At 39.5% G+C, this 13,276-nt stretch overlaps 3 protein-coding genes across 5 annotated transcripts; all 3 read left to right on the top strand.

Moving 5' to 3' along the window:
- The first annotated feature begins 118 nt into the window (after nt 1-118).
- Nucleotides 119-3,033, top strand: phospho1 (phosphoethanolamine/phosphocholine phosphatase 1). Of its 2 annotated transcripts, XM_077213847.1 has the most exons (4): nt 172-238; nt 360-417; nt 687-722; nt 1,427-3,033. In XM_077213847.1, the coding sequence occupies exon 4, from the start codon at nt 1,484-1,486 to the stop codon at nt 2,333-2,335; it is 852 nt and encodes a 283-aa protein (XP_077069962.1). In that variant the 5' UTR covers nt 172-238; nt 360-417; nt 687-722; nt 1,427-1,483; the 3' UTR covers nt 2,336-3,033. The 2 variants fall into 2 exon arrangements, with proteins under 2 accessions (XP_077069961.1, XP_077069962.1); XM_077213846.1 differs by lacking the exon at nt 360-417 and having other exon boundaries at nt 119-238.
- A 957-nt stretch (nt 3,034-3,990) lies between these two features.
- On the top strand, nt 3,991-6,419 carry natd1 (protein NATD1). Its single transcript, XM_077212311.1, has 3 exons — nt 3,991-4,242; nt 5,061-5,179; nt 5,283-6,419. The coding sequence occupies exons 1-3, from the start codon at nt 4,146-4,148 to the stop codon at nt 5,397-5,399; spliced, it is 333 nt and encodes a 110-aa protein (XP_077068426.1). The 5' UTR covers nt 3,991-4,145; the 3' UTR covers nt 5,400-6,419.
- A 1,963-nt stretch (nt 6,420-8,382) lies between these two features.
- Nucleotides 8,383-11,855, top strand: tmem11 (transmembrane protein 11). 2 transcript variants are annotated; one of them, XM_077212313.1, is made up of 2 exons: nt 8,383-8,535; nt 10,742-11,855. In XM_077212313.1, the coding sequence occupies exon 2, from the start codon at nt 10,749-10,751 to the stop codon at nt 11,256-11,258; it is 510 nt and encodes a 169-aa protein (XP_077068428.1). In that variant the 5' UTR covers nt 8,383-8,535; nt 10,742-10,748; the 3' UTR covers nt 11,259-11,855. The 2 variants fall into 2 exon arrangements, with proteins under 2 accessions (XP_077068428.1, XP_077068427.1); XM_077212312.1 differs by lacking the exon at nt 8,383-8,535 and adding an exon at nt 9,009-9,090.
- Nucleotides 11,856-13,276: the final 1,421 nt, after the last annotated feature.

Below are 13,276 nucleotides of genomic sequence, written 5' to 3' on the forward strand. Positions count from 1 at the left end.
TTTAAGATTTTCATGTATAGGTCAAACAGGTAGATCTTGACTGCATACATTACAAATGACATCGCTGAGGAGGATGTCAGTGGTGTTTGGATACAGTGATGAATGAGAGGCGTGTCCCATCCGACGGGCGTCACTGTGGTTGAATAAAGCACGATCGGACCATACATCTCCAGCACTTTAGAGCAGCCGGGCGGTCAGACGCAGAGGCAGCGATCGGTGATGAACTAAACAGCGAAAGGTAATTTGCTCATTTACTGGGCAATTCCATTACGACCTGTCTGTTTTGTATATATTTATATCCTGTGGTGGACTATTAAACATAGCGTACCTTTTTAAGCATATTTGAAAATATTTTGCAGCTGAAAGATTTGCTGAACTTAAAAGCAATAACCTTGAGCCAAATGCACCAAAAATCAGGTATTTCCGATCTGTTGCATAATCTGTACTGCAATGCATATAAAGTGAAAGCAATGTCATAGACATTTGCTGCGTAACCGCTTTTGATTACAATCCATTAGAATATGACATAATCACGCTGTCATCTAATAACTTGTGTTGAGGCTGTATCGTTGAACAGTAGCTACAATTTGTAAACGGTCACCAGAAACTGTTATCGCTTATTGAAAACATTTTGTAAGTGAGTATTTGGAAAATGTAAAGTTATATTGTCCTGTATTTGTCTATAGGTTGACATTGCAACGGCGCGTTGACGGTGAAAACAGGTGAGTGGCATAAATAATTATACTGAAGACTGTAAGATTAAAAACTGCGGTGAGTCGATTCACTGATACTGGTTTACATGGGGGGAGGGGGGGGGGGGTCATGTCCCATTATGTTAGTATTTAAAATCGGCAATATTTCAACAAAAATAAAATGAATTAGATAAGAATGTCATCGTTTACTAAGCTACATCTTAAAACTATGTCCTCGGACAATAAATCAAGGCTTTGCATTAATTAAAATATTAAATTCAAGAAAAACAAAATGGGATCTTTTAAAGAAACTGGTCGAAGGAAGAGGTTAATATGTAATAAAATATACTGTAAGCTCTGTTAAACCTAGAATTTTCTAACTGCCTTGACAATTCAAAGATAATTGCATTATTAAAAAATCAGGTTGAAACCATAATGTTGTCTCTGTATCTGACAGTGTAGAACCAGTTTGTAAGAGAATGGAAGAAGCAGGAGTCTCTGCTATTGATTTGAGTCCACAGACTATATAAGTCTTAAAACCTTTGGAACATCAATGGCTGGAAACATATTTTAATACATCTAAATTTTGAAGAAAATAAAAATTTCAAAAATAATATTAGGGTTAAAGTTTTATCTAGGCTACTAATTTTCTGCTGATTTTCATCCTGCTTCTTTATCATTTATTTTGTCTGCTTGAAGCTCTGGCATAAATGCATTGCTCTTGTCTTCTGCAGAGGAGGAGCAGAAGACAGAGAAGAAAAAGACATCTGTGCTGTTCTTCCCTCCTGTCCATGATGCGGGACTCTGTCTTCAACTGCTGTGTTTCCCCAGCCCATCCCCCTGGAGGAGTGGAGGAGCACCACCAACATAGAAGCAGAGCTCACACTCCGCCGCCTAATGATAGGCGTTTCCTTATATTCTTTGACTTTGACGAGACCCTGGTGGATGAGTGCACTGACGACTCTATAGTAACTGTGGCGCCAGGTGGAGTCCTGCCCGGCTGGCTGAAGGACACTTACCGTTCTGGCCACTACAATGAGTACATGCAGCGTGTGCTGGCCTACCTCGCCGAACAGGGCATCACCCCAGCAGCTATTCGAGACACAGTGGAGAAGCTCCCTCCTTGCCCAGGCATCCCCACTTTGATGCAATTCCTGCTCTCCCAGCCATCAAGGGACTTTGAAGTGGTTTGCGTGTCTGATGCCAATACTGTCTTCATCGAGACGTGGCTGCAGCACCTAGGATTCCACCCACTGTTTCTGCGTATTTTCACCAACCCGGCTCACTTTGATGATAATGGGCAGCTGCAGCTTCGGCCCTTCCACTCCCATGAGTGCCTGCGGTGCCCAGCAAACATGTGCAAAGCAGTGGTGGTAAGGCAGTATGTGGCCCAGCGCATGCGCGAGAGAGGCGGACGGCGCTATCAGAAGGTTCTGTATGTGGGCGATGGGGCCAATGACTTTTGCCCATCACTCACTCTGTCACCGGGTGATATAGCGTTCCCACGCCGGGACTTCCCAATGCATAAACTGATTCAAGAGATGGAGGAAGCCAAACCTGGAGAGTTCAAGGCAAGTGTGGTGCCCTGGAACAGTGGAGAGGATGTCATCAACACCCTGAGGAAGATAATAGAGAGGCCCTAAATATATAATACACCTAAATAAGGCCATAAACATGTTCACAGATTTATTGTTACATTCCAAACTCTAATATTTATCACCTTAGTTCTGTTGATTGAAACTGCCAAACCGTTAAGGATCTTTTAATATGATCCACATTTAATGACTGTGTACAGTTCAAATGACACTACAATAAACTGTACTTTGAAAATGTCAAGCCATCTAAAAGCTTTACGTACACTTACAGTATATTCAAATTTACCGATATGTGGATGAGTGTATGTGTGTGACTATCTCCTAGACTTTTTTTTTTCTTCTGATTGCATTAACATGAATACTGGCCAGTAGAGTATCTCCCTAGATGCATTTTCTTTTTCATATGTGACCAGTTGCTGTCTAAATATCTTATATTGTTCTTTTTGTAGTTTTAAATATGCAAATCTGAAAGGTGCCATAAGTGATTATGTAAAGAATGCTAAAATTATGATCTTATTAATGAGAAATAACTTAAAATTGTTAGTATTCGCTACTGAAATATTGTATGTACTGTGTGCTATGTATTTTATTAGTAAACTTAAACCCATCCTCTGCTTGGATGTGCTCTGTAGTTGTTTTAAATGGTTGTATGTTTGCTCCTGTTTCTTATGCAAGGTCTGTGAACTTTGGATGTGGGACTATGGATCTGATATAAATTAACCTCACCAGCAAAATAATTTACTCAATTCTGTGTCCGAGTATGTTTTGACCCCTCACCCCAACACCTGTCATTTGTCTTACATGGTTTTAAGGATATCTATGAACACAATGAAATCAAATTGCAGAATCAACTCAATCTATGTTGTCTTTTTAGCACTTTTCACAATACATGTTGTTTTTTATAACCAGAATGACACTAAAAAGTTTAGCAAAATATAGGTTTAACAGCTATAATGAAAATGTAGTTGCAAACAAATCAGATAAAAGCAAGAACATTTATTATCCCAGAATTCAACCAACGTTTACATTCAGACGTGATGGAGATGATCACCCTTGTGGTTTTGTCAACTTCTTTGCACATTAAAATGTAAAATAATAATAATAATTCTACTGTCTTAAACAGACCATGTCCAATTATACATGCTGCTAATCTCCATTAACAACAACAATATTAGTAGTAATAATATTATTATTGTTATTTATAATGTTGATAGTCCAGCAATTAAGTATTTTGTGGTTACATAAATCATGTATATTTATTAACTATATATATATATATATATATATATATATATATATATATATATATATATATATATATATATATATATAATCGATTAACAAAAGTTTCAAAACCCTTACTTATGCGTTATGTTAGGCCTAAGGTTAAAGTAGCCTACAGCTAAAAAGAAATGAACTGACTAGATACATCATAAATTATTGGCCTATTGATCTCGGTGAGGCAATACAAAATAACAAACAAAAATAGCTTCTATTTTTCTCTGAACTAAATTAGCAGTAAATTCTAATAGTTTATTAAACAAATTCCCGACATGCCATTGGAAAATATTGACCAAGAAGTAAAACCGAACAGCAAACATTTTTCTCCACCTGGTGGCCACACAGCGAGATCTTTTTAAAGAGACCGCGCGTATCATAACAATACGTCGTTCCTCATTGGTCAGCTGCGAGCACGTGACTTCACAGCTGATTTCCGTGGATGGCGTGTTTTTGCAGGATCAGATGTTCGTCCTTACCTCGGCGAGGCATGAATGCGCCTCTCATGATCGCAGTGGAATCAGCCGTGGCACACTGACACACAGCTCCCCCTGCCCTGACAGTAAGACTCACTGTCGTTATGGCCCAGGCTGCACAGATAAACGTCCTCGATATCAACACTCCTCTTAGAGTGGAGCACGACAAGAAAAGACGACAATTCAGCATCCGACTGAACGGTCAGTAATGCGTCAGATAACGAGATGGGGGAGGAGGAAAAACCATCGTCCTCTCGCCTGCAAAATGTGCCTTTTGTTCATTATATTTCGCTTCTCAACACGATAAACATGTTATCTAATAGAATCCGTCCTAGTTGTATAGTAGGAATTGCCTTGTTGTTTATGTAAACGTCGTTACATGCTTTGATCAGTAGTTAATTGAATATGACATGAACTAGTTGTTTTGCTCGAGCAATTTTTTTCCAACACACCACCAGCTTGTTCTTTATCTTTCTGGTTTGTAGTAGACTTTTAACAAGCGTTTCATAAGTAGGATTCATCCGATGAATGCTGCAGTTTCAGTTGTTTTGTTTTGCCGAACAGAGCCGCAGTACATCTCGCCTGTCATAGTTTGTGCATTTGATATGCGAGCTTTGTTTTCTTTTTCTCTGGCTGAATCAATAACTAAATTGCTAGCCTACCCGCTAGCCATCCCATCCAGACTTTATTTTTAGGCGACTTCCTGTTCCTTCATCGCCACTGATTTCTATCTGTACAAAACAAACCCAGGTCGTTTCTTTTCTGTCGTTGTGTAGAAGATAGGAGCAGCAGAGGTTTGCAGGAACAGTCGTGCGTTGTTTCTTGCGGGGTTTCACGTGAAAATAAAGGGTTTGTATTCACAGAAATTACGCTTTCATAGAAACATAAACCAAACCCACGACTAGGCGACGATTTCCCCGGAAAGCGACATGCATCCTGTTTAACAGCGCAGTTCATGAATTACATTGTTTACTGTATGGTGACTTCTATATTTGGATCTATTCCGTTGCATATTGAAGGTTCCCATGACAGGGCTGTGCTGCTGTATGAATATGTGGGGAAGAAGACGGTGGATCTGCAGCATACTGAGGTTCCTGAAGCTTACCGAGGACGAGAGATCGCCAAACACCTGGCCAAGGTTGTAGAACATTACTCAAGATCAATGTGAATGAGTTTATGCACAGTGATATTACCTTGTTCACTGGTTGCATTAAATTTTGCTTTGTGCTTGTTTTTGCTAGGCTGCAATGGACTTCGTGGTAGAGGAGGACCTGAAAGCCCATTTAACCTGCTGGTACATTCAGAAGTATGTCAAAGAAAACCCTCACCCCCATTACTTGGAGCGCATCCTCCATTGAGAGCATTGAGGATCTTGATTTATATTTATGTTTGCGAGCGAGAGTGAATGCGATCGAAGGAGGGGAGAGATCTGAAACTACAAAGCCATGTAAACGTTTTCTTTGGAAAGATAAGAGTGTGGACTTTGAGGTGGGCTAGTTTCCCCATTACTCAAGCAGACTTTCAAGCCAATCTAGAGAAGTGAGAGGATTATGACACCAATTATGAACTCAAAATATCAACTGTTTGATATGATCCTAAGAGTGACGTCAGACTCCATATGCCTCTCTGGCCTTACACCTTCAGATTTAGTGGTGCTCACGAGAGAGATACACGCGCACTTGTGTTCCACATGCACAGGACGTGCACAGGAGTTTTAGGGACATCCTAATGTAACTGTCCTGTCAGAAACAGCTATTTTCTTCTGTGCATGTTCTAGGCTGGTTTCTTGTTCTTGCATGTGTGTATCGGTGTATACTATGGGCAGTGAAGAGCTCAGACTCTGGAGACAATCGCCTGCCCATATATTTTGCAGGGCTGAACCTCTCAGGATGCACACTTACTAAACACAATAAAGCACCTCTGCATAGAGGATTCTGTTACAAGTGGTTGGATGTGTGTGTATGAATAACAGTATGAGCGTATGAATCAGTGTATGTTAATTACTCCCATATATCCCAGGGGTCTTATTAAAAGTCAGTTGATGAACTTCCCTGAGCAAGATCGGTTGTTTGCATGGCATATTCTGTGCCGACACAAACATCCGTGACACCATTAATGACAGTGATATTCCTAGCGATGATAATGATGGTCATCTTTTTCACCTAAAACTGGGCTCTGTTACGTCGGTTTATGGTGTAATACAGCTTAAAGATGCCTGACACCCATCTGTTTTAAACACTTATGTACTCTTAATATTACTATTCATGGTTTTGAATAAAACATTTTAGATAAAACTTGGTTTATGAGTGTTTGTGTTCATAAGTATGATGTGTTTTAATTGTGTGTACTTTCGAATAAAGTTTTTTTTATTATTGAAATATTTTGCATTCATTAATCATTCATTTATTGTTATTTGTGCCACTTCTATACTTATTTCTGACCTGGATATACTTCTAGCTATTAGTTGTGGTGAACACTACAAAATTAATCATGTCTAAAAATGTGGGATCTTTTCTTGCTATATAGCAAGTAGTGGGGAAGGGCAATATGACAAAAATCTCATCACAATAACAATATATATCATGATATACTAGTCTTTTTTTTCTCGAAATAAGGTTATTAAATATATCAACATTTAATATACGAGTGAAATTTCACTCTTCTCAATACCACAGCAAAAACTTATTCTAGGCTAACTAATGTACGTAAAAAGTTCTCAAGCAATTATTGAAAAGTTAACAGTCAGTAATAAAATAAGAACAAAGAGATGACAAGCAGTAGGGAAAATAATTACAATAGAAAGAAGATACGGAATAAATAAAGAACGTTATTTTTTTCAGGTAGGTCTACCTAACAGAAGTAAGAAATAATACAGAAATTGAAAGTAATGAAATGCTAAATAAAACACTGCATAACCCTCATTGTATAAATTAAATACACACTGATATTTATAAATCTACAAAAGATATTCAGTCAAGAGCAGTGAGTGATATTCTCTTTCTTTTGTTGTTAGATTAACATTAATGACACAGACAGCAGCAGTATTTTAGGTTTTTGTCACTTAAAGAGCTGATGGATAGACCCAATATATTGATTCACATCTGATTCTCCCAACTGTTTACCTTCACTCAAGACATAAACCAAGTGTGTTTATGTAAATACTTAGATTTCAACATACGTGTATTTGACTGTTTAGCCGTGCACAGAGAACTACCACTCAGTGTGCGAGTGAGTTCTCTTTCGCAGCATATTGCACTTTTAATAACTCTTTTTAACATCAAACATGTCCCGCTCTTTATTACTCATCCATTCATGTTTCTTTATCATTTTAAAGTGTCAATAACTCCTGCCCACTATGTGCATGGATATATTTGCATACAGCGATATAAAAACAATATAGAAAAAGTTGAATCAATTCACACATTATATCATCGCCATGATATAAATCATCATATCACCCAGTCCTAGCAAGCAATAGGAATGCTTAACTACATTTGACTAGCTAGTTGATAGAACCAACTACCCAACTGACTATCAAGACTGACTCGCTAATGCTATTTTTACCCCTTGCTAGTGCTGTTTTATTCCTTCATGTGAACTGAAGGCAAATCGGTATGATGTTCCGTTCGAACCTTAATCAAGTAAAATCAACTATGACATCCTCGCCATATCTTATTCCTTATTAATGCAGAAAATTTGCTCACCCAATGCCAGATGGAGTTGTACAGTAACAGCTCATGTGCATGAAAGTTGTTGTTTGGGGGACTGAACTAGTTGATACAGGAAATCAGCAGCCTAATAAAGTTGACTGGCGCAACGTATTTGATGTAATTTGAAAATACTAAACTTAAATGTATTTAAATACAAATTACATTTGATTTTTTTTCAGATAGTATTTTGTATTTCAAATACGTATTTTAAATACATGTATCGGAAATAGTGCCCATCCCGGTCCAAAACCATATGTTGGAAATTATTTATTTCCTGTGGAGCACAAATGAAGATATTTTGAAGCATGTTGCTCCAAGTCCATACAAAAAAATATAAGCATGTTGAATTTTTTTCAAAAAATAAACAAATTCATACTTTTTTTGAATGACATGAGGGTAGTAGCCTAAGTAAATGATGATAACTTCAATGCATTTGGGTTTCACTAGTACAATTACAGTGGCTCCTTAAATGCTTTTTTCCCTGTAAAAATAAAAATATTTTAATCACTGTTGCACTCCAGCAGTCCACTGGCACCATACCTAAAACTATTGCTTTGGTTTTTTTCAATTTCGTTAATGCACATATTTATAAAATGACCGGTGTTAATGCTTTTATGTTATGCAATCCACCACTACTGGTGGAGACAGAGAGCGCAAACCCTGCACGTGTTACCGAGCACCGTGTAGTTGTTATAACACAACACGGTTCCCCCCTCTCCTCCTATGCACCAGCGCCGTACGAGGACGGGACACACTAAATAAACGAGAACCGACCACATTATGGGTGAGTGCCTTTTCTGCAATACCCTCGCATGCACTTGCATTAAATGACCTAAAGTTTTGGACACAGTACAAAACAGTTAAATCATTTAGTCAGACCACACTCTTTATGCAACGTTTGCATACACTGTGGCGTGGGAATGGTTTGTCCTACTGAAAGCCCCATAGTGTTGTCCTTGCTTTCGATTGGTCACCTCCGCTATTCAAACACATAAATAATATAGCCTCGCGGAAAAAACCATAATCAAAACCAGTTACTTGTTTGTTGTACGAAAGAATGTGTTCCATACATTACAAACAACTGTCTTTAACAAAATAAACCAAATATTAATATCGTAACAGATTCTGTTCAGGTGGTAGGGTCCTCAACTAAATTCAGATTCACGGGATTTGTAGTCTCTTTCATGTGCTCGAAAGCTTAAAATTATTATTAGAGCTGAAGCCGCGAACTACATTACCTAAAGTGCACCGCGACAAGTTTTGCGTCAAGTCTAGTCCGTTGCTTTTTCAAGATGGCGTCGCTGGGAAGGAGGCGCGGTGTCCCAGTCAACAGGGAGAGGTCAGTTAGACTAAAACCTGTCATTATTTCATGATACTTGACGTGAAATGTTTAGGCTTTATGCACATTTTAAGGTCGTTTCCTATCTTCAAAACAGTAGGCCTTTTGGCGTTTTGTGAAGCCACAAATACAAAAGAAACATAGTCTGAATGGAGCTCATGTGTTGTTTTTATTAGCTTACTGACTCTGGGGTCCCTCAACTGATTAGCAGATCAGAGAGCACCAAAAATATAATTATATGGCAGTTACATCTGAAATCTTAATATTGATCCCTCGTGTTTTTTGCAGTATGTGTTACCCATTTTGACAAGAGAGGGACAAGTTAAAATAGCGCTTCACACCCGTGACAGCGGGTTTCAAGGAGATATGTAATGTTAGAGCTAGCAAGCATTGATAGTTGTTATACTAAGTTTCGTCTAAATGTCTTGAAAACAGTTAGAAATTGTATGTTTGTTCCAAAAAAATGGCCGTTTAATGCACAGCCTGTTAAACTGACAGTATGCGTTATATTTAAGGCGGACCGCTCTCGCCTGATTTGATCAAGTTAGATATCAGCCCGTATTTTCTGATATAATAACTAGTTTGAAATAACAATATTTTATCAATATACCTGACCAAAGTGTCTTTCATTGTACATTTGAAAATATACCGTCAGCTTTTCCGCTTCTATATTAAAACATCGCGAAGAAGTTTCACACTGTGAACCCAGGCCGCAGATGCTCTGGCTGATGTAGACAACGCGAGACAGGTCGTGTCGAAGCAAGACCACAACATACAGTCAATTTTAGAGGAGGATTTTTATAGCAACTTTACCATTTTTAAACCAATTTAAAAAAACGAGGTAAAAAAAAAAGTCAGCACAGGAAATGCCGTCCCATCTTAAGCAATGTTGACTGGTCTTAAAGTATCTGTCTTGTCAAATCAGTTTTACTTTTTGCCATACACAGTAAATCTCAGAAGTTGCATTCACATGGAACCAAATAATCAGATCAGACTGATGGCTCAATAGGGCTGAAAAGCCTTAATTTAAACGCCTCATTCGATCTGAAATTTCGATTATATTGGAAGGGGTGGTGTAGACCTGAATAATCAGATCAGTTTAATTCAAACTTTTTCCTCAATCACAATTTAAAAAATATCTTGCGCACATGAACAGTGGTGTGCATTTATTTATGTTTTACAAGCTGATCAGTGGAGGAGACTAAATATTTGCTAAAAAAGCTCTTCTGACAAGTCAGATATGTTATCAAGACAAAAATGGCAATTATGTTACTGCAGCGGTATTATTGTACTGTTTTGAATCGCATTGCTAAGTTTAGGGTTTATATAAACAGAACTTTCAGACTTTGAAATCTAAATTAATTAATTTGGGCCTGGTTTGACAGACAGGGCTCAGATTAAGCCAGGATTAGGTCTTAGATCATTCAGGACATTTAAGTAGCTTTTATAAATGTGCCTTAGAAAAAAAACATTACTGGTGTGCATCTTGAGACAAAACAATGGCAATGACATATTTTAAGATCTGTCAGTGTAAGTTGCAAAACAGCTCAAACATGCGTTTTAGTCTAGGACTAGCTTAAGCCTTGTCTGTGAAACCAGGGGTTAGATTGGAGAACTCACTTTTTCCTCTTCCTCTTTTCTCTTTCTCAAGGGGAGTGATGGCGGCGACGGAGTGTTACATCGTCCACGAGATTTACAACGGCGAAAATGCACAGGAGCAGTTTGAATACGAGCTGGAGCAGGCTCTGGAGGCGCAGTACCGCTACATCGTGATCGAACCCACGCGCATCGGGGACGAGACAGCCCGCTGGGTGGCCGTGGGAAACTGTCTGCACAAATCCGCCGTTCTGGCCGGCGCAGCATGCCTCCTGACGCCGCTCGCCCTTCCCGCCGACTACTCCCGTTACGTGGCGCTGCCGGCTGGCGCTCTGAGCCTGGCCTGTGCCGCACTCTACGGCATCTCTTGGCAGTTCGACCCCTGCTGCAAGTACCAGGTAGAGTACGACAGTCAGAAGCTCTCGCGGCTGCCCCTGCACACGCTCACCTCCTCTACGCCGGTGGTTCTGGTTCGACGGGACGACGTGCACAGAAAGAGACTGCACAACACGATAGCGTTGGCGGCCCTGGCGTACTGTGCCAAGAGGATCTATGAACTGTACGCTGTATGAGCGCTATGCCACATCCACACACACGCATACAGATACTGACATACGCATACACACACAAACACGCGGCAAGGAGGTGAGAAGCACTACTAAACACCGACACTGGCAGATACACACACGCACACACCAAACAATAACATACGGACGGACCGACAGTGAGAGTGATCGGGAAAAAAAGGATACGCGGCGCTTTCTCTGTCACAATTTTTCATCGTTTTGATTTCAACTGGTCAAGGATTGGACAGATTGATGGATGGATGAGAGGAGCGGTTGGGGGGAGCTTATAGTTCTGAATGAATCTTCCTCTTTTCTCTGTACTTTAAAAGTGATATCACCAGTGCACTTGAGCCCCCTTTCCCACTTCTTCCCTGCGCCTGTCCAGCCCCTTCCTCGTCCCGCGGCCCTCCCCCAACGGTCACCTGCCACCCACATGGAGCCTCCGCACCCGGGCAGCGACCTGTCGGACTGAACGTGTGGTGGACAGACAGACGTGTTTTAAGAATGACCTTTGAATCCTCTCTTTTCTCCCTCTGTGTAGTTTTACTGTACCCTGCCTTTGGTGCGTCACCTTTTCATTAAACAGTAGGAGATTTAACCTCACTGGTATCTCTGACGACCTTTATTTTGACCCTCAAGGGCTTGGATTCTTTCTTATTGCACATCTGAGTTGTAGCCTTCATGCAGATCTCACAGTCAGATTTATTTTTCAAGCCACGGTTTGTAATGGATCAGTATAAATCCGGATCTTCTGATCAAGTTATGAAAAATAAATATAAAAGAAAAGTAAATGTAAAAAAAAAAAGAGAGATGGTTCACCCCAAAATTGAAGTTTTGTCATTTACTCATGTTGTTTTAGATCTATATGCTGTTACTTAATTTTTCATTTTTGGTTATAACTATTCCTTGAATTTGCAGGCAAACCAGAGCAATTGAATGAAATTTACTTCAATATAACAAGCAGTTATTCACAGCTTATTTGCAGAGAAATTGTGACAAATATAGTTTTGTATTAATGGCACCGTGTTAAATGATGTTTATGCTGTTTTTACCAATGCATCTGCCCTGTGGAGCTTAAATGAGTCATCTGATGTTTTATTTTCATATTGTAGTGTATATATCTAAAACAGAAAATTCAAAGAGAAAAGGGTAAGGTTTAATTGCCTCCGTCTTTATTTTATGTGGGTTTAAGTGTCATTTCTCATTTTCAAGTTGAAAATAATGATATGAAAAAAGGGTTTCTCCAACAGTTCTCTTGTCTGCAGTTGGTCAACACTTCACCTTTAGGAGTAAGTGCTTATCATTCTTACAGCCACATTAGAAAAGCATAACTCATAGCATCTTGTGCTTTTGACATTTCAGATAGATGTCCAGTGTCTGAATCTTAAATATGGCATTTTTTGGACTTTTGACACATTGTTCAGGTTTACCGGGAATTGCACAAAGATATATACTGATGAGCCAAAACATGATCAGTCAGGGAAGGAAATATCTAATATGTTGATCATCTCCTAACAAGGCCACATATTATGCTCTGGGTAGATTAGATTGTAAGCGAACAATCAGTTCTTGTAATCAATGTGTTGGGGGCAGGAATACAGGTCTGAGTGACTTTGGCAAGGTTACTGGGTCAGAGTTTCTTTGAAACCACAAGGTTTGTGTGTTGCTCCCGGTCAGCAGAGGTGAGAATTTACCAACCGTGGTCAGAGGAGGCACAAACCGGCAACAGGACGTTGGGCACCCAAGGCTAATCGATGCACAAGGGCAATGAAGGCTATCCAGTCTGGTCTGCGCCAACAAAACGTCTACATTGGCACAAGTCACAAAATTGTAATGATCGCTTGGAGTAGTGGAAGAAGGTCACCTGGTCTGATGAATCCCATTTTCTTTTACATTACTTGGGCGGCTATGTATGCATGCACTGTTTACCAGGGGAAGTGAAGGCAGCAGGAAGTAAATTAAAGTAAATGATGACAATAAGACAGTTGAGGGAGTGATTCTTTAAGCAATGTTCTGCTGGGAAA

The sequence above is a fragment of the Siphateles boraxobius genome, unplaced genomic scaffold (genome assembly GCF_051911475.1).
Source record: "Siphateles boraxobius isolate OS27281-9 unplaced genomic scaffold, OSU_SipBor_1 66, whole genome shotgun sequence".
NCBI lineage: Eukaryota > Metazoa > Chordata > Actinopteri > Cypriniformes > Leuciscidae > Siphateles > Siphateles boraxobius.